The 20,872-nt window shown below is 43.7% G+C and overlaps 1 protein-coding gene and 1 long non-coding RNA gene across 7 annotated transcripts in view; one reads left to right on the forward strand and one right to left on the reverse strand.

Moving 5' to 3' along the window:
- Positions 1–1,060, forward strand: part of LOC121272763 — a 52,553-nt gene extending 51,493 nt beyond the window's left edge. For both annotated transcript variants that reach the window (XR_005941911.1, XR_005941910.1), the window contains one exon: positions 306–1,060. This is a non-coding gene — a long non-coding RNA (uncharacterized LOC121272763). The remainder of the gene's footprint in view (positions 1–305) is intronic.
- Positions 1–20,872, reverse strand: part of pccb (propionyl-CoA carboxylase subunit beta) — an 82,439-nt gene that overhangs the window by 36,846 nt on the left and 24,721 nt on the right. For 4 of the 5 annotated variants that reach the window (XM_041179536.1, XM_041179528.1, XM_041179525.1 and 1 more), the window contains exons 3-6: positions 19,560–19,628; positions 10,143–10,199; positions 9,301–9,414; positions 5,131–5,241 (exon numbers count right to left, since the gene is read on the reverse strand). In XM_041179536.1, coding sequence (XP_041035470.1) covers positions 5,131–5,241; positions 9,301–9,414; positions 10,143–10,199; positions 19,560–19,628 — 351 coding nt within the window. The remainder of the gene's footprint in view (positions 1–5,130; positions 5,242–9,300; positions 9,415–10,142; positions 10,200–19,559; positions 19,629–20,872) is intronic. The other variant, XM_041179519.1, reaches the window with a different exon arrangement.

Raw genomic sequence — 20,872 nt, forward strand, 5'->3', positions numbered from 1 at the left:
TGGAGTGTAAAAATAAAGAGCTGGAGAAGAACTTCAATAATGCACGTCAGTGGAACCAGGAATAATCCCAGATACTGCTTTTGCAATCAAATGTTAAGCTAATGCTCAAATGCAGATTGCAATTTACCCTGCATTTTCACAAAGCACTGCTGGTTCCTAAATCTCTCGACCTGACCTGTCATTTAAATTAAATTCCTGCTATTTTGCGCAGTAATTAGATTATGCAAAAGTAGTAAAACCAGTACATTACGCAAGAATGTTTTGCAAACGAAATCAGACACTTGCTTTCCTTCTACGCTCTACAGAATCTCAAGAATCCAAGGACTAACAGAACATAAAGGCAAAATACTGCAGATGCTGGAAATCTGAAACAAGAACAAAGAATGCTGGAAAAACTCAGCAGGTCTGACAGCATCTGTGAAGAGAAAGACAGAGTTAACGTTTCGAGTCTGTATGACTCTGAAGAGTCAGCATTTTTTGTTTCTGTTTGTGACTAACACAGCACATTTGTTATGCATAAGTAACCAATGTTGACGAATTGCAATGCTCGAAAAGATACAGGGCCAATGACTAGTATGAAAGAGCTTCCATCCATGCTAACCCATATTCCAACACCCAGAAATAGAAGGTGTCGGCCATTTGGAACTTTGATCTTGCTCCATCATTCACTAAGATCATGGCTGATCTTCTACCTCAAAACCATCTTCTTGTATTATTTGATTGCACTTGATTCCCTTCATATCCAAGAGTCTATCAATCTTTATCTTGAATAAACTGAACATCCACAGAACTCTGGGATAGAGAATCCCAAATATACACACCCTTTAAGTGAAAGCAATTCTCATCTCAGGCCTAAATGGTTGACGCCTTATTCTGAGACTGGAATCCTTAATTTTGACTCCCGAGCCAGGGAAAACAGTCTCCCAGCATCTACTAAAGATTTTTTGTTTTAATGAGATCACTTCTCATTCTTCTACACTTTTTAAAATTCATTTTCAGGATGTGGGTGTCGCTGGCTAGGCCATCCTTAATTGCCCTTGAGAAAGTTGTGGTGAGCTGCCTTCTTGAACTGCTGCAGTCCATGTGGTGTAGGTTCACACACAGTGCTGTTAGGAAGGGCCATCCAGGATTTTGATCCAGTGGCAGTGAAGGAACTGGGATATATTTCCAAGTCAGGATGGTGAGTGTCTTGGAGGGGAACTTCCATGTGGTAGTGTTCCCATGTGTCTGCTACTCTTATCCTTCTAGATGGTAGCGGTCGTGGGTTTGGTAGGTACGGTCTAAGGAGGCTTGGTGAATTCCTGCAGTGCATCTTGTAGATGGTAAACATTGCTGCTACTGTTTGTCGCTGGTGGAGGGAGTGAACGTTTGTGGGTGGGGTGCCAATCAAGCGGGCAGCATTATCCTGGATGGTGTCAAGCTTCTTGAGTGCTTTTGGAGCTGCACTCATCCAGGCATGTGGGCAGTATTCCATCACACTCCTGACTTGTGCCTTGTAGATGGTGGACAGGCTTTAGGGAGTCACTCTCTGCAGGATTCCTAGCCTCTGACCTGCTCTTGTCGTCACAGTATTTATATGGCTAGTCCAGTTCAGTTTCCAGTCAATGGTAACCCCCAAAATGTTGACAGTGGGGGATTTAGTGATGGTAATGCCACTGTATGTCATGAGGTGATGGTTAGATTCTCCCACTTGTGTGGCATGAATATTAATTGCCACTTGTCAGCCCAAGCCTGGATATTGTCAAGGTCTTGCTGCATTTGGACATGGACTGTTTCAGTATCTGAGGAGTCATGAATGGTGCTGAACATTATGCAATCATCAGTGAACATCCCCGCTTCTCACCTTATGATGGAAGGAAGGTCATTGGTAAAGCAGCTGAAGATGGTTGGGCCTAGGACACTGCCCTGAGGAACTCTGCAGTGATGTCCTGGAACTGAAAGGATTGACCTCCAACAACCACAACCATCTTCCTTTGTGCTAGGTATGACTCCAACAAGTGGAGAGTTTTCCCCCTGATTTCCACTGACTCCAGTTTTGCTACAGTTCCTTAATGCCACACTTGGCCACCTGCTGCATCGTTGTCAAGGTCAGTCACTCTCACCTCACCTAGGAAATACAGGGCTAGGCTACTCAACTTCTTCTCATAGAGAGTCCCCTCACCCCAGGAATCAGTCTAGTGAATGCTTTTTTGCATTCCCTCCAAGGCAAGTATACCCTTCCTTAGCTGAGGAGACCAAAACTGTAGTATTCCTGGTCTCACACAGTTTCTATATAATGGCACTGATGCTTCTTTATTCTTGTACTCAATTTTTTTTAAATAAAGAACATAGCACTCACTTCCATAATTGCTTGCTGTATGTGGATGTTAATTTTCTATGATTTGTGTACAAGGATATGGAGGTCCCTCCCAATAACAACATTTCCAAGTTTCCCACCTTTTACACATTATTCTGCTTCTCTTTTTCCTTCCAAAGTGGATAAATTCACAATTCTTCACAGTATTTTTAACCTGCCACGTTCTTGCACACTCACTTAAGCCATCTATATCCCTTTGTATCCTCCTCACAGCTATTTTTCCTCCTAGCTTTGTGCTATCAGCAAACGTGGATTGGTTACACTCAGTTCCTCATCTTAGTCATTGATATAACTGACTTCCAAGTAGTAATCCTATATAACCCAACTAATTACAGCCCTTAAACCCGAAAATAACCAGTTCATTCCTATTCACTGTTTTCAATTCTCAATCCGTGGTCTTGTATCATCTCCAATCCCATGAGACCTAATTTTGTGTAATAACTCTTATTGAAGGCCTTTTGAAAATCCAAATACACTATATTCATTGGTTCCCGCTCATCTAACCAGCTAGTTACAACCTCAAAAAACTCCAATAGATTTAACAAGCTAGATTTTATTTTCATAAATCCGTAATCACATCGCTAACAATGAATTCTAGCATTTTCCCTACTATTGATGTTTCCCATTTTTTCTTCTCCCTTTTTTGGAAGGGTTACATTTGCTACCTGCCAATGCGCAGGGTCCATCTAGAGAATTTTGGAAGATCAAAACCAGTGTATTGACCATTTCTGTAGTCATCTCCTTTAAAACCTTACAATGCAGACTGTTGGGATTAAAGTATTTGTTGGCATTTAGTCCCATTAATTTCTCCAGTATTAAATCCTTACCAATACTAATTTCTCTAAGTCCTTCCATCTCAATACTCCTGGGTCCCCAATATTTCTGGAATGTTTTCTGTGTATCTGTCTTCACGGTAGAAGTATTTGTTTCATTTCTCTGATATTCCATATTCACCATTATAATTTTGCCAAACGCTGTCTCTATGGGAACAACGCTTGCTTTCACCAATCTCCTTTTTACATACCAATAGAAGCTTGCTAGTTTGCTTTCATGTTCTTTTTCCTTTTTTAAATTTCTTGGTCTATTGGTACTGTCAAAATCATTAAAAAGCTATTTATAAATCTCAGGCTGGGAAAATGCAAGTGATTTATTTATATTAGCATTTGATGCTCTTATTTCATAAGAGTTGAGGTTGGAGCTGAGGCAATTTTATCTATGACCCTTAATTTCCCACTTTTCCAATTTTCATCCCTTTTCAACTGAAGACAGTGATTCTTGCTGGGGTACAGCAGCATGGGCATCAGCAGCTTGTCACCTAGCCCCATAGTAACTATTCTTCATGTGTTAATGTGGATGGTGTCTAAGGTTGTGCTTGCTGATTTAATTCAGCTCCTTCACCAACATACCCTGCACAGACCCAACCTTGTGAAAAGTTGGTACAAATAAATTATTTGTATTTTCTCAGGTATCAAAGATTGGCAAATGAGTTTTGAGTTTTAACAAATACAAACAATACTGTTTAAAATAAGTCGTTCACCCATCTGAAAGCAGGAGTTTTTGGGCGGTGGGGGGGGGGCGGCAAGGGCAGGAAAAATGGAGAAGTCAACCGAAATGCTGAAATTTTCTTCAAATTGGCTCTTTTTGACTTTTCATTAATTCTTTTCTCTCCTGCTCCTACATTAGCATCCACCAATTCAAACAACTTAGACACCCTAGCAAAACCATGGTTGCCTTTCAAAAGGGAACGGGCCAGGATTTCCCAGTCAGTGAGCGGGGGGGGGCGGGGTCTGCTCACCGATGCGTTAAATGACACGGGATGACGTCAGGCCGAACTCCCGATGTCACCCCGCCCCATTTAAATTTTCAGGTAGGCGGGGGTTCAGCAGGATCAGCTCCCAGAATCATTAAACTAACTAACGGACCTGCCCATCCAGCCTTAATGTTGGTGGGCAGGCCAGGAGCCCTGGCAGGCAATAGAAAAAGCATGAAACCTCATCCACGGGTGGGGTGAGGTTTCATGTAGGTTTTTAAAAATGTAATTAAAGTGTATTTGAAAGTGATGGATGTGTCCCAACTCATGTGACAGTGTCACATGAGGGGACATGTCAGGGAAATTTCTTTTTTCTATTTTTCCAATTTTTTATTGTACAGCTGATCTCCGAGGCAGCACTTAGCCTCAGGGAGATGAATGGGCTCTTTCAGGCACATGCCCGAAAGAGCGCTCTCTTGACTCAAGGAATACCACCGCCCCCCCCCCCCCAAAACCCTGCCTGCACAGGGAGCGCATAGCGCTTCCTGGTAGATGTCACGCTGGACATCCACGCGCCCGCTCTTAAGCTTCCCCAATGGGGGGAAAATTCTGCCCATGAAATTGTGGGCTACTTCATTTCAAAAGAAAAACTTACAAATCTTCAGATAATTACTTGCTCTAAAGCACATTTATTCAATGATCCTTCTTTTGAACCGCTTAGCACATTCTAATATTCACAAAGGAGCCAGAACAGTTTACAGGAAAATAAAATCAGTGACTACCCCAGATAACACAATTTCCTGTCAGAATGCTAAGCTGCTATGCCAGTACCACTATGTTGTGCATAAAATGGCACAGAAAACAAATTTGTTTCACAAACCCCAAAATGACTTTATGTAATCATCTTGGTATTCCAAGAAAAAATATTGCATCTAGAAACATTTGATATGATGTCCTAGCTACTAAAGGCACAAAAAACAGCAAAGGGATTTTTTTTGTTGAATCACGAACTAACGTACATTACCTTCACCATAAATGTAAAGTCTGTTAAAGCAGGCGAGTAGACAGCACCACCAGCACAAGGGCCCATAATAAGGGATATCTGAGGAATGACTCCCGAGGTCAGTACGTTTCTCTGTAACATATTAAAAACATCTCCTTTACTATTGTGTTGGCAAAGCTGTCCAAAAATAAGCCAAGTCATCTATCCTGCAGGAAGATAAATTAAGCACAATCCATGCAACAGTCTAACACTCTGGAAAGATTATTTCATTATGGTAGTTGATAAAATCAGTTTTATCTATCCATAAATTGAGTGCATCACCAGGACATGAAAGTTAGCTAATCAGAATTTCTGTAATTTTTATATATTTAAAAATGGTTGCAAGTTTTGAAGTGACTTTTTTAATATATAAATTGCATAACAAAACCAAAAAGTATATTCATTTCATAGACACAGCTATGATGAGGTGAGCAGGGATGAAATGACTCTCCTATTCTCCCACTCCTCCTTTGATGGTAACAGGGTTTGTTTTCTTGAGAGGACGTACTTTTCCAATTCTGCAAGTGTCCCGCTATTTGCGTGTCAAGATTGTACAGAATTACTCAGACAGGTTTTCTTAGGTTAAACAAAGAAAGAGCTAAGTTTATTGAAACTATTCCCAAGCTTAAAAAAAAACGCTACACCATTCATGCAGTCACACACATTCATGTGGGCCCATGCACAAACAGGTACAGATGGCAGATTAAGAGGATAGGCTTATAAGGATTTTACAGTCCATGAAAGAAAAAAATAAAGTATACGGTTAGCTGTTCCTTGATTGATCTCAATGCAGTGATTTAAAAGTTGTGGCTGTTTAACTTAGCTGTTCTCCTGGAGCAGATTTCTACATTTTAAAAGATCTTGGTTTGCAGCCATTTTCTTCTCAGGGTGGTCATTTACAAACTAGTGCAGTACTTCCAGAGAGTGAAAGAGAGAGAAGGCACAAATAGCCTGTTTCAGTACACCATTGTCCTTTTCACTCCTTCTCTCCTGCTTGACAGGGATTCCCTTGAAATACCTTGCTGGTTGTATATTCCAGAGGGGCTTGATTAGTTCATGTATGCTGCAGTTATTGTTTCAGAACGGGTAACTGAATGTTGATGTCTCATCTCAGAAAGGTTTGCAGAGTCTCAATGTGGTGTGAATTGTCAGGAGATGGGGTCTTTCGTGCTCCCTTGGGGGTTGATTGTCTGTCTTCATTCCACCTTTGTGGAATATGAAATTGTGCTTTGTATCAGCTCAGCTTATTTGGGCTATTTCTTTCAAGAAAACATAATTGTCTATACAGGGTTCCAGTTTAAAATCCAGCCAGTGAAGAAAACAGAAATCATACCTTCAAAAAGCACATTCACATGACAACACCAAAGATGTTTTGATGTAGGTCAAAGCTCATCAAAACAAAAACGTGGTCAAAACATTATTCTAAATGGTTGGTTTGCCAGGCTGTCACTTGGCAGATGGAAAGAGAACAGTTACAAAGAAAATTCCTTCCTGCAAAAGCGAACCATACAGCAGCACTGACAATAGCCTCCACAGGCAGACTGCACCAACCCACTCTTAGAAATTTTGCTTTTTTTGGAAAGGGAAATTATTTATTAGCATTTATTCATTTTTGAAAGTGCTATGTCAACACACGTAGGCATCACATGATGTTTAAGGAAGACAATCCTGAAACACATTGCACTTCTCAAATGGAGCCTTTAAGTGACCAACACGTTTCAATGTTTTTTTCCCATTCATGAATGGATGTGGGTATCGCTGACAAAGTCAGCATTCATTGCCCATCCCTTGTTGCCCTTGAGAAGGTGGTGGTGAGCTGCCTCCTTGAATCGCTGCAGCTTTTGTTAGAGTTTGCAAAGTTCCTTGACCTATTAGACTGAATCACCCAAGGCTCTGCATTCAATTTGCAAAATTTCCCAACCAAATAATTAAATTCTAAAATCACCTGAAGCTCTGTTTATTTAACAAATGTATTTTGTAGCCGAAACAACACAACCACATTACTAGCAGAATACGTTCTATAGTACATTATGTAACATGTCTGTCCTTATTGAACCATGTATCATCTGACTAGGACAAACAATGCCATGGGACATCCGCTAGTATGTGCTAAATTTCATGCCTCAAAATAACTTTATTCTGGTAGCAGAGTATACATCATTACACTATTTGCAAAAAGGTTCTGATATTTTTGCATTTGTCATATTTTAAAAGTGGTAGTATTTCCACATCGCGATTCACAGTATGAGTGTGGTAATATAGTGATTATATTACTGGACTGGTAATCTAGAGATAACGTCAGAAGTAGGAATGTTCGCTGTTAATTGCACAATGTTCAACAGCATTCATGACTCCTCAGATACTGAAGCAGTCCATGTCCAAATGCAACAGACCTGGATGATCTCCAGGCTTGGACTGACAAGTGACAACTAACATTTGTGCCACATAAGTGTCAGGCAATGACCATCTCCAACAAGAGAGAATCTAACCATCGCCCCTTGATGTTCAATGGCATTACCATCACTGAAACCCCCACTATCAACATCCTGGGCGTTACCATTGACCAGAAACTGAACTGGACTAGCCATATAAATATTGTGGCTACAAGAGCAGATCAGGGGCTAGAAATCCTGTGACAAGTAACTCACCTTCTGAATCCCCAAAGCCTGTCCACCATCTACAAGGCACAAGTCAGGAGTGTGATGGAACTCCCCCCACTTGCCTGGATGAGTACAGCTCCCACATCACTCAAGTAGCTTGACACCATCCAGAACAAAACAGCCCACTTGACTGGCACCACATCCACAAACATTCAATCCCTCCACCACTGACACGCAGTAGCAGCAGTGTGTACCATCTACAAGTTGCACTGCAGGAATTCACCAAGGGTCCTTAGACAGCACCTTCCAAACCCACGACCACTACCATCTAGAAGGACAAGGACAGCAGCTAGGTGGGACACCATCACCTGGAAGTTCCCTTCCAAATCACACCATCCTGACTTGGAAAAATATCGCCGCTCCTCCACTATTGCTGGGTCAAAATCCTGAAACTCCCTTCCTAACAGCACTGTGGGTGTACCTACACCACATGGACTGCAGCGGTTCAAGAAGGCAGCTCACCACAACCTTCTCAAGGGCAATTAGGGATCGACATTAAATGCTGGCCCAGCCAGCAAAGCCCACCTCCTGTGAATGAATAAAGAAAAGAGCTAATAACCTGGAGAACAAGTTCAAATCCCACTACAGTAGTTAGGAATTTAAATTCAGTTAATTAAACAAATCTCGAATACAAAGCTGGTACTGGCTGTGGTGATCATGAAACTACCAGATTGTTGCATCCAACCAGTTCACTGATGTCCTTTAGGAAAATGATCTATCGCCCATACCCAGTTTGGTCTGTTTGTTATTTGTGACTCCACACCCTCTGCAATGTGGTTGTCTTTTAACTGCACTCTGAAATGACCTAGCAAGCCACTCAGTTGTTGTAATGAATAAAAAATGTTGGCCTTGTCAGCTACACCAACATCCCACGACTGAATAATAAATTTAAAAAAGGACAAAAAACTTTCCTCCTGTATTTCGTAAGTTTTAGCCTAGACCATTCAGGGTTGATTTGGTGTTAATTCAGAGGAACAAAAATGAAAGGTTACCCAGACCACTCGAGTGAGTGGTTGCAGAGCAGCACTAGCAGAAACCTGCAAGTACATCACCTAAATATCCCTAGAAGGAGCTTGAAGAAATGAGCAACAACATTTAAAAATGTCCACCACGACCTTCTCAAGGGAAACTAAGGTGGGTAAAAAGAACAGTCTTGCCAGTGACACTCAAATCCTGGGAATAAATATTTTAAAAATCTGAGCTCAGAGAATGGGTGAAAATAGGTAATTAGTTCTAAATAGAAGATAATATGACAATAATTTTTGTCTTTACAATTGACGAATCTGTCAGAACAGCAGGTAAGCAGAACCTGCATGCATATGCCTTCGATTGTACACTTAATATTGTTCAAAGTGTACTTTTGAAGGCGGAATAAAAATATAAATACAAGTTACTGTTTTCTTTCCCCCCCCCCACTCGAAATATAATCTAAAACCAAATTTAAAAACCCCTAAAAGTACTTTAGTAGTGTGAAAAATCCTTTCAGTCTTACCAAGAAAATGTCGGCATAACCAGCTAAGGACTCTACACCTTCCTGAATACGTGCTCCTCCGGAGTCATTCAGTCCTATGACAGGAGCTCCCACCAACAAAGCCTGGTCCATAATCTAGAAAGACACACAAGTAACATTTATTAAATCGATGCATTTAAAATTGGTAGCCAAAAATATTCCCATCCTCTTGTATTCAGTGGTTATACTAGGGCAATATATTTATTAAGTTAGACAAATAATGTCAGTGGTTCCGTCATACTGTATGGGACAACTTAACTACATTAAGCCTTTTAAAAACAAACCACAGAAACGTGCAGCAAATATATTAAGCAAGTGGGTGTGGGCTATCTTAGTAAATGGTGATTGGGAAGAGGAAGGAACTGTAAATAGGGCAACTAAAGAATGTGGCCCAAAAGATCATGTGTGATACACCACCCTTAATTTAAGGAGACTAAGTTCCGACTTCTGTGGAGAGAGAAACATTGTTAACTTTTCTGTTCAATGACCTTTCATCACTTCTGAAGGTAATTGGTCTGAAATGTTAACTGTTTTGCTTTCCACAAATGCTGCCAGATCTGCTGAGTATTTCCAGCATTTCTATTTTTATTTCAGATTTCCAGCATCTACATTATTTTGCTGTCACTATCCTAGTAAACCTATAAAAGAATTAAAATATTTTATTTTGACATGTCTAATATATCAGTTTAAAAGATAACCATCCTGTATGTCTTCTCTGAAGTTGAAGTCAGCCCTAAACATCTCCACCAACAAGGGCCCACTCAGGCATTATTGAATGACCTGCCCTCAAATTGAGTGTCGCTTCCATTCATTTATTCCTTTACCTTACAGATCTTCTGAGCATGAGCTCCTGACAAACTTCCTCCAAACACTGTAAAATCCTACCAAAAGAAAGAAAACAAAGATTATACTATGAGTAACACGCAATCTACATTTGTACAATAATGAAAAGTTGCTTTGTTCTTCCCACTGTATAACTAGCAAGTCTGGATACTGAAATACTCACTCAACATTTAAAAGAAAATCACTATTTAAAATAATCTCACCCTTATGCAGTAGTCTCAATAGCATACAAAATTTACCAAGGCACGTCATAAGTGCGGCTACACCCCAACAGGACACAGAAGAAAATAGGGCAAGGAGAAGTTACAGATAGATCAGTAAGACAGAGGGATTTAAAAGGCAAAACTTATCCATACAGGGGAAAAATGGGTATATGCATTTTGAAATAAACTGATTATCCTGGTAATATTTATTTTGGTTGGAAGCTGGCAACAGAAAAAATTCACTAGTGGAATAACTGAACAATTTTCAAGAATTCAGCAAAATGTACATTCAGTAATTTTGCATATCCTCTACTCTTATAACAACATCTCCTCATGCATTAGGTAATTTAATGAATTCTCAGAGAAGAATTTTCATTTATTTAGTATCTACGAGGTCCAGGATGTCAAAAAGGTCAAGCTCTATATCATTCAGGTCCAGGTTAGAGAAATTATCCTAAAATACTGGAAGACTATTCAGATTTTAACACCAAATGGACAGAATGTTTTCAATATCTCAATTCAAAGGGAATGGAGTCAGACAAAATGGAGAAATAGTGAGTTCATGCCCACATTGATTGTAAAAGGAAGCTCCCAACAACAAAGCCTGGTCCATAATCTAGAAAGACATACAAGTAACATTTTGCTTGCTAAGCTTTCCAATTGAGATACAATGGTAACACTGAGATTATTCATTTTAGATCTTCCTGTTGTCATTCTTCAAATTAAGTTACATGCCACACTTCATGTCACTGATGCAACCAAAAAAAACACCATAATTCCTTGCTTTGAGATTTAAAGCAAAACCTGTGGAGGTTCTCCATCTTGAACAGGTGTATGAAAAGAAAGACTCCTATGATGCCTTTCACGACCACTGAATGTCTCAAAATGCTTTACAGCCAATGAAATACATTTGAAGTGTAGTCGCTTTTCTAATGTAGGAAGTGCAGCAGTCAATTTGCGTACTGCAAGCTCCCACAAACAGCAACATGATATTGACCAGATAATATGTTTGTGTGTTGTTGATTGAGGGATAAATAATTGGCCAGGACACCAGGAATAAATTCCCTGCCCTTCTTCAATACAGTGCCATACGATCTGTTAAATTTACCCAAGACAGCAGAGTGGACTTTGGTTTAACTTCTCATTCAAAAGATGGCACCTCCAACACTGCAGCACTCCCTCATGGAAGAAATATGGGTTTTTATATATTTTCCTTGTACTATGAATTTTAGGTACTGTACTTAATAAATGTTTGCATGGCTTTTGGTAAGCAAAGAGTTAACAGCTAATGTGCAAAATGCTGTTTGCACATTAAGTTAAGCATAAATAAAGGAAGTCATACAATGATTAGGGATAACATTTTACATGAAACTAGACATTTATGGATACAAAGAGTCAGAAGTTAGAACACTTCAGAACGATTGAATGGAAATTAAAACAGTTTAGCATGATTGAGTCTCTCAGTGGAATGTTCAGTTCAACAATAAGAGACAAGAAAAGGGCAATCCGAAATGACTAATTTTTGACTGTATTGCTAAATTCTGATCGTAATTGGGCTGGATCTTCCAGGGAATGGCAATAATCGCCAGATTGCAGCTGCATCTACAAATTTACCTTACCCGATGCTGCTCCACATTTCTACCGGGGTTTTCTCAACCTGATTGTCGCAGATATGTAGATCACAGCGTTCCTTGGGGAACGCCACTGGATTGCAGTAGTATTGGGGGAAGATGAAATCAAGTCCCTTTGAAGGCGTTAGCTGCCATACCGTAAGTTTGAATGCGATTGAGAGTGAACGAATATGTGTGAGAATGAGAATGAGTGAGTTAAGGCAAATGAGAGTGAGTGAATGAATGTGAGTGAATAGGCGAGGGGAGGTGCGACTGGCCAAAGAGGGTGTGGTAGGGAGGTAAGGTGGGTTGGGTGGGGTTAGGTGGGCGAGTGGACAGTGAGATCAGGGGTGTGGTTGGGTGGGGGGGAACATGGGTTGTAGATGGGTGGTCAGGTGAGCATGCAGTCAGGCTGTCAGGGAAGGGTGTCCCGGGGGGTGGGGGGGCAGTTGGGTGGTTGCAGAATGGGGGGGTGGTGGGGTTGCAGTTGGGGTGGGTGGAGTTCCCCGGGAACTTGAGTGGCATGATTGGGAAATTTTCAGACGACACAAAGCTGTGTAGTTGATAGCAAAGAGGAAAGCTGTTACCTCCAAGATGATAACAATGGCTTGGTTTAGTGGGCGGAAAAGTGGCAGACGAAATTCAATCCAGAGAATTCTAAGGTAATGCATTTGGGGAAGGCAAACAAAGCTAGGGAATACACAATAAATGGGAAGATATTGGGAAGGGAGGAGGAAGTGAGAGACCTTGGAGTGCGTGTCCACAGGTCCCTGAAGGTGCCAGGACAGCTGGACAAGGTAGTAAAGAAAGCATATGGAATGCTTTCCTTTATTGGCCGAGGTATTGGATACAAAAGCAGGGATGTAATGATGAAAATGTATAAAACGCTGGTTAGGTCACAGCTGGAATTTTGTTTACAGTCTGGTTGCCACATTACAGGAAGGACATAGTTGCTCTGGAGAGAGTACAGGGGAGATTTACGAGAACATTGCCAGGGCTTGAAAGGTGCAGCTATGAGGAAAGATTGGATAGGCTGGGGTTGTTTCCTTGGAACTGAGGAGGCTGAGGGATGGACCTAATTGAGGTGTACAAGATTATAAGGGGCCTAGGTTGAGTAGACGGTGATGCCCTGTTTCCCCTAGTGGGGAGGCCAATTACCAGGGGCACAGATTTAAGGTGATTGGTAAAAGATCAGAGGGCACTTGAGGAAAGACTTCTTCACCCAGAGGGTGGTGGGTGTTTGGAATTCACTATCTGGTTTTGTGATGGAGGCAGAAATCTTCAACTCATTTAAAAGGTACCTGGATCTACACCTGAAGTGCTGTGACCTGTAAGGCTATGGGTGTAGGAAGGTGAAATCAGAACGGGCGGCTGGTTTTTAAAGTTTTTCTTTTTTGGCCAGTGCAGACACGGTCAGCTGAATGATCTCTTTCTATGCCTAACTTTTCTATGGTTCTTTGGGAAGGGACGGGGGTTAGTCGGGGGGCTGCTGTTTAGTTTGTGGTTCCTGGAAGGCAGGGGGGGGGGTAGTCAGGGGAGGTAGTCAGAAGGTCACTGTGAGTGATTCAGGGTTAGTTTTGTAGTTACCAAGGAGTTACACTAGGTTTTAATCTGTCTGACATTTCCTGGGTAACTATTCAGATAAATACATCGAATCTGTCCCAACTCTCCAGCTCTAACTCAAAATCAGAGACATTCATGAAGGCTCCAGGGTAGCAGGGGAGTTGCCCATCTGAAGTTGAAACTTCCCAGGCAATTCCCATGGAGTTCTACACTTCAGAACTGCCACAGGGTCCCAACATGCATCTCAGTCATACATCTATCTCCAACAATCTGGAGACTGGACGATTTGGCCCATTGTTTTATCAAAGGCATTACCAAAGAACAATTCAAACTCCAAATCGTTTGCATGCCTTAGAATTCTTGAACTGTAGGTCAGGGTGTAGCTATTGATTGTGTATCGATGGTTTATTGCTGCAACTGCAAATGGTGTATTGGTCTTATTGATTGTCCTGAGTCAATTGCTTTTACCAAATACGGTGGGAGAAATCCTGAATTCCAGAGCTAGTAGGATAAAAAAAGGCTCTCCTAAACAATCCAGTACACAGGTGTACAAGTTCACAGAAGAAGAGAGAAGAAAAGAAACAGAAGAGTCAGACCAAGCCAGAACTAGCACGACAGAATTACCTGGAAAAACTCAGGTCTGGCAGCATCGGGGGAGAAGAAAAGAGTTGACGTTTCGAGTCCTCATGACCCTTCAGCAGAACTAGGTGAATCCAAGGAGAGGGGTGAAATATAAGCTGGTTTAAGGTGGGTGGGTGGGGGGGGCGTAGAGAAGTGGAGGGGGGTGGTGTGGTTGTAGGGACAAGCAAGCAGTGATAGGAGCTGATAATCAAAAGATGTCACAGACAAAAGAACACAGAGTTGGTGATATTATCTAAACGAATGTGCTAATTAAGAATGGATGGTAGGGCACTCAAGGTATAGCTCTAGTGGGGGTGGGGGGGCATAAAAGATTTAAAAATAATGGAAATAGGTGGGAAAAGAAAATCTATATAAACTATTGGAAAAAACAAAAGGAAGGGGGAAGAAACTGAAAGGGGGTGGGGATGGAGGAGGAAGTTCAAGACCTAAAGTTGTTGAATTCAATATTCAGTCCGGAAGGCTGTAAAGTGCCTAGTCGGAAGATGAGGTGCTGTTCCTCCAGTTTGCGTTGGGCTTCACTGGAACAATGCAGCAAGCCAAGGACAGACATGTGAGCAAGAGAGCAGGGTGGAGTGTTAAAATGGCAAGCGACAGGGAGGTTTGGGTCATTCTTGCGGACAGACCGCAGGTGTTCTGCAAAGCGGTCGCCCAGTTTACGTTTGGTCTCTCCAATGTAGAGGAGACCGCGTTGGGAGCGACGAATGCAGTAGACTAAGTTGGTCCACTCCTCCATCACCCCCTACTCCTCAACCCCCACCTATGGCACCACCCCATGCCCACGCAAAAGATGTAACACCTGCCCCTTCATTTCCTCTCTCCTCACCGTCCAAGGGCCCAAACACTCCTTTCAAGTGAAGCAGCATTTCACTTGCATTTCCCCCAACTTAGTCTACTGCATTCGTTGCCCCCAATGCGGTCTCCTCTACATTGGAGAGACCAAGCGTAAACTGGGTGACCGCTTTGCAGAACACCTGCGGTCTGTCCACAAGAATGACCCAAACCTCCCTGTCGCTTGCCATTTTAACACTCCACCCTGCTCTCTTGCTCACATGTCTGTCCTTGGCTTGCTGCATTGTTCCAGTGAAGCCCAACGCAAACTGGAGGAACAGCACCTCATCTTCCGACTAGGCACTTTACAGCTTTCCGGACTGAATATTGAATTCAACAACTTTAGGTCTTGAACTTCCTCCTCCATCCCCACCCCCTTTCCGTTTCTTCCCCCTTCCTTTTGTTTTTTCCAATAATTTATATAGATTTTTCTTTTCCCACCTATTTCCATTATTTTTAAATTTTTTATGCCCCCCCCCCACCCCCACTAGAGCTATACCTTGAGTGCCCTACCATCCATTCTTAATTAGCACATTCGTTTAGATAATATCACAAACTTCAACACCTCTGTGTTCTTTTGTCTGTGACATCTTTTGATTATCAGCTCCTATCACTGCTTGCTTGTCCCTACAACCACACCAACCCCCTCCACTTCTCTCCCCCACCCTCCCCAACCCCCCACCTTAAACCAGCTTATATATCACCCCTCTCCTTGGATTCACCTAGTTCTGTTGAAGGGTCATGAGGACTCGAAACGTCAACTCTTTTCTTCTCCGCCGATGCTGCCAGACCTGCTGAGTTTTTCCAGGCAATTCTGTTTTTGTTTTGGATTTCCAGCATCTGCAGTTTTTTGTTTTTATTAGAACTAGCATCAACTTGTGTCTGAGCTGCTCCAGAGAGTAAAGGCTGTGTGACAAAACAAAACCTAATCCTGTATATTTTTTATAAAATATACCCTTATTGCTATTTCTTATTTTTAAACTGGACTTTTCAGCTGAACAAAGATCTTTGTGGTGTCTCCCAAACAGCTGTCAACACTTGTGTCAAGCAGGTTACAGACACTCTGTTCAGCCGTGCTTTGACCTTCATCCGCTTCCGCTGGGACCAGGCAAGCCAGACATAGTGAGCCAGAGGTTTCAGAGCCATTGCTGGCTTCCCCTATGCCCAGGGTGCTATAGACTGTACACATGTGGCCATCAAGGCGCCAGCAGGTGAGCATGGTGCCTTCGTCAGCAGGAAAGGGCTTCCACTCCATGAACGTGCAGATAGTGTGTAATCACAGGATGCTGATTTTACAAGTCTGTACAAGGTACCCAGGCAGCTCCCACGATGCCTACATCCTCAGGCACTCCCAGGTGCCGGGGTTTTCAGTGCTCCAGCCTGGCTTGATGGGTGGCTGCTGGGTGACAAGGGCTATCCCCCTCAGAAGGTGGCTCATGACGCCTCTCCGCTGTCCAAGAACAGAAGCTGAGCAGCGGTACAATAGGAGCCTGCATCCACAAGGGCTGTGGTGGAGAGAACCATCGGTCTTCTCAAGATGTGCTTTCGATGCCTGGACCGCTCAGGGTATGCACTCCGGTACCCCCCAGATCTTGGTGAAAGTGGTTGCATGCTGCACTCTCCAAAATTTTGCGCTGGAAAGTGGGGGGGACACAGTGGACGCTGAAGACGTTGATGCAGTGGCTGCAGCTGCACATGATGAGTCCAGCAGTGAGTCCGAGGATGAGCATGCACAGGGAAATTCTGAGGGGGTAGACACTCACCCAGGCATACTGTAGGGAGGCAGGGACACCCGGGAGGCTTTAATCCAATGAACCTTCAGCTAGCACATCACAGATGGACCTCCAGGGCAAAATCCAGGGTAGGCTCGATACTCAACACCTAAGTGCAAAATCTGCCAGGCTGGGAACAGTAACTAAGGGCCTTGTTAATAAAGCTGAATGTCCAACAAAGCACTCATTACATTTTTGGAAACCATCCACATGCAGAAGGAAAGAGACACCCTCAGCCATGGTGACATATCTGAATTTAATATGTCAAGCAAACAAAGTTATGCGAAAAAGACAGTAGTGCTACAAATCAGAACAAATCATAAGGACCGCATCTCGGGCCAACACAAAAGCACCAGTGAAAAACCCGTGGTGTGCCTAAGGTGTCTTATGTTTTCATTTCCGGTTGCTGCGTCTTGATGCCGCCCCTTGGTGCTGCCCCATCGCTCAGTGTGGCATCTGAGACAGCCTGCTGACACTGCTGTCCTGTTGGCCTCGATGACCTTGGTGGTCGTCCTCTGGCCCGTGGAGCCTGTGCTGGCCCTGCCTGAGAGGGAGCTGCCAGTTCCACAGCTGCCATCTCCCCAGTTGTCCCAGCCTCACTGGATCCTACAGTCACTGGATCCTACAGTCACTGGAAGAGAGGCAGAGGAGCTCCCATCCTCATCCGGAGTGCCTTGAAGGGTTCCCAAAGAGATGACAGGCAGCTGCTGCGCCAATGTGAGGTTGCTTCGGAACTCCCTGCTCACCCTGGATAGAAGGGCATCGAGCTGGGAAACTTGATGCCTAGACCATCTCCCACACTAGCAATGACCAGCTCAGGTCAATGCCGATGTGAGGGCTTGCTGGTCAGAGCGCATCCCCGGGAAGCCCCCGGCAGGTCTCCTAGAGGAGTCTCTTCACGAGAGTCGCCACTTTCTCCATGGAGGACACATGGCGCTCGGACATGTGGCTCATTGCTTCAGCGATTGTCCGCATTGACTCCTCCACCTCGGAGACCAAGCCAAGCATAGCCTTGTGTATCTCCCCCAGACGCTCCCGCACACTGATCGCATTTCCTGCCCCTGCTGCGTCGTGGATGACTCCAGAAGGCACAACATCAGGTACCTCGTCCCCTGACGTCCTCCGACTGCTGGCGCCATGGGCACACTCTGTCTCTGCCAGTTCCTCCAGCAACTGTGAAGTGCCCTCACCACTGTGCCTCGGGATGTCAGCCGATGTTCTAATTCCCACCGAGGTGCTAGTATCTGCGCTGGTGTCTGCCTGGCAGAGATGGTATGATGCTGGTGAGACTTCAGGCCCCTCAGGTGTGAGAAGGGGCCTCTGCTGCTCCCCCTCCCGGCCCACCCCAACCAGAGTGGGACATATAGGGCTCCAGTGGCTCCTCACCCCTTGGCTGCCGAGCACTCACATGAAGATGTTAGGCCTGTTCCCCACCCCCCCAAGCCCCACCTTGGACACAAGCTGCCTACGCCACATTAGGTACCACACGGTATATCCCTCAATAGCAAGGAGGCTCAAGCACGTGTTACGGTCTTTCTTCTCCAGAAAATGAGAGACAAGCACTGATTAGTGCAAAGAGCATGCGAGGACTGGAGGCAGGAAGGCGCAGATCACCACTCATAGCCGGTTCAAGCAGGAGGCCCTGGATTTGGAGAGGTGTCATGTGCCCAGGTCCACTGGTGTTGGTGAGGCTGGGGTGCCACAGCCAGGTATTTACGCCCAACAACGAGGTCAGCATTGTTCTCCCAATAGCCATAGCAATGCTGAATGTTAATTGGTTTAATTTTGCAACATGGCTTGACCATTGCTTATGGAAGGACGAGCGCATAATGATCCAGGTGACAGGGACACACTTTGTCATTGTCTCCACATTAACTGATCCACTGTCCTTGTTCTTCCTTTCAGCTGGGGGTAAGCTGACCTGCTGGGTTAAATGACCAATGCCAACATGATACTCACGCTGCCGGAGCGCAACAAATCGTTGAAGCGCTTGCGACACTGGGTCCAGGTGCGCCACACCACGTCGTGGGAGCTCACCACCTACGCCACCTCCTCCCAGGCACGTTTTGTCATGTAGGGGGGCCTCCTCCCCCCATCCTGGGGAACAAGCACCCCCCGCCGTGCTGCCACCTCCCCGAGGAGAGTAGCAAGGCAGTCATCTGAAAAACGAAGCGCACACTGCCCCCCGCGCGCGCGCACCCCCCCCACCACCACCACCACCATGCCCTCCGGCCTGGCCTGCCCCGAAGGGCTACCCTCCAGCCTGGCCTGCTCGATGGCCTACCCTCCGGACTTGCAGTAACTTCACTGCCCCTCTGCAGAGCCCTTCTTCCAGCCATTGAGAGCAGCCTTTCCAAGGCTGCCAGGGCCTTCCTTTATGCAATGGACCTGGCGGCCTGAGCATACCCACCGCTGCCGGCCCAAGCCCACTATGCACAGGAGCCGTGAAGTACGCTGGGCGGGCCATAATTGGCCTGCCCACATAAAATGGTGGCACAGACTGGATTGCGGGTGGCGATTGGGCCCGTGCCTGCTTCGTGCCCCCCCCCCACCCCAACCAGAAAATTCAGCCCCCCGTTTCCAGCCACAACACACAAACCCAATGCAAATGAGGCCCAATCCTTAAAACTGGAGCAGGCCGACCTTATAGGGCAGCTAAGAACCTGCTGATCTGGGGTGAAATCTATCCCACAGCATTTTGGCCCATAAAGGAGTAGTAACCCCTGTAATTCCTAACCTTTTCAAGAAGGGAAACTAAATTAAAACATGAAGCTTATTACCTGGCTGAAGACATAAACGAGTCGTCCATTAATTCGGCCCTGACCAGTCACCACGCTGTCACCAGGAAACTAAGAAATGGTTTAAAAACAAAGAAGGAACTAATAAAGAGTGAAGTGACATTCAAAACATTGTCATAACAGATGTAATGAAGTTAGAAGTTTGACAATAAGGCTACCTTGTAAAGGGTCATATGAATTTAGGATTGAGATAGTACCTGCTCTGATTATCATATCCTCCAGGACATGTTTCAGAACCTGGTTGAACATGGTAAAGAAGTATGAAAAACAAGTACACTTCATAAAGGTTTTTTGCAGAGTGATGGATTTATTAATCATTATGCGCTATACTACACCTCTCTGCACAGCAAGGTGAGGGAAATCATGGCTGTGAATGGAATGTTAACATGCTGACATCAGCAATAAGCAATCTGATTTCAGGAAAAGTTCTATTGGGTGCAGGAATAAAGCTTCCTCCTACATTACCCCAACAATGTGTCTTCAGCTCAGCTTAGGAGAGTACCCCGAGCAATGTCATTTTTTTCTTTTAAATATCTCACGCCAGCGATACATCTCAATGTTAATTTGTGGGCAAATTTGTACTTGAGGCCCCTGACGTTCAGATGCTGGATTGATCATGCCCAAATTGATTCCCCAGAAAAATCTAAAACACCAGCCACAGTTTGACAGGAATGAAACTATCAAAGAGAGGGCAGTATATAAACATACTATAACCTCTCCCCACCAAATTTTTACATATAAAATGCAGGTCTTCCTTCAAAGATACTGGCAGTTGGGAACACACTTAAGAAAGCTCTTTTATCAACTCAGTTGACAGAACTGAACAGCACTTTAAAATTTCCTACATTTACATAGAACAAATATTCTATTTTAATGATGGATATGTCAAAATATATTAATGTGTTGAGCCAGCATTAAATGATGATTTTAAACTTAAACTTTTGAAAATATTCAAACAAAGTTTCCACTTACTGGTGTGCAAGGAGAACCGTCAATGTAACCTTTAAATAACTGCTTTGAGTTATAATGTCTAGATGTGATAATTAAAATTAATTCATGTTGAATGTAGTTTTTCAGAATAGTCAAAAAATTTTGCAAATAATTACCCAAAGCACTAGATCTGAGAAAGCAAGATATTATGCAAGAATAAAAAAGATAAAGAATGGGGCTTTTAATTAAATGGCAAGATTACCACAGTATCATACACTGCTCTTGGTTTCTTTCCAAAATGATAAACCATAAATCTTGATAGAATTATTTTTGCATAGCTCTAAAATGCAGCTTTACAGAAGTTT

The sequence above is a fragment of the Carcharodon carcharias genome, chromosome 2 (genome assembly GCF_017639515.1).
Source record: "Carcharodon carcharias isolate sCarCar2 chromosome 2, sCarCar2.pri, whole genome shotgun sequence".
In the NCBI taxonomy this organism is placed as follows: Eukaryota; Metazoa; Chordata; class Chondrichthyes; order Lamniformes; family Lamnidae; genus Carcharodon; species Carcharodon carcharias.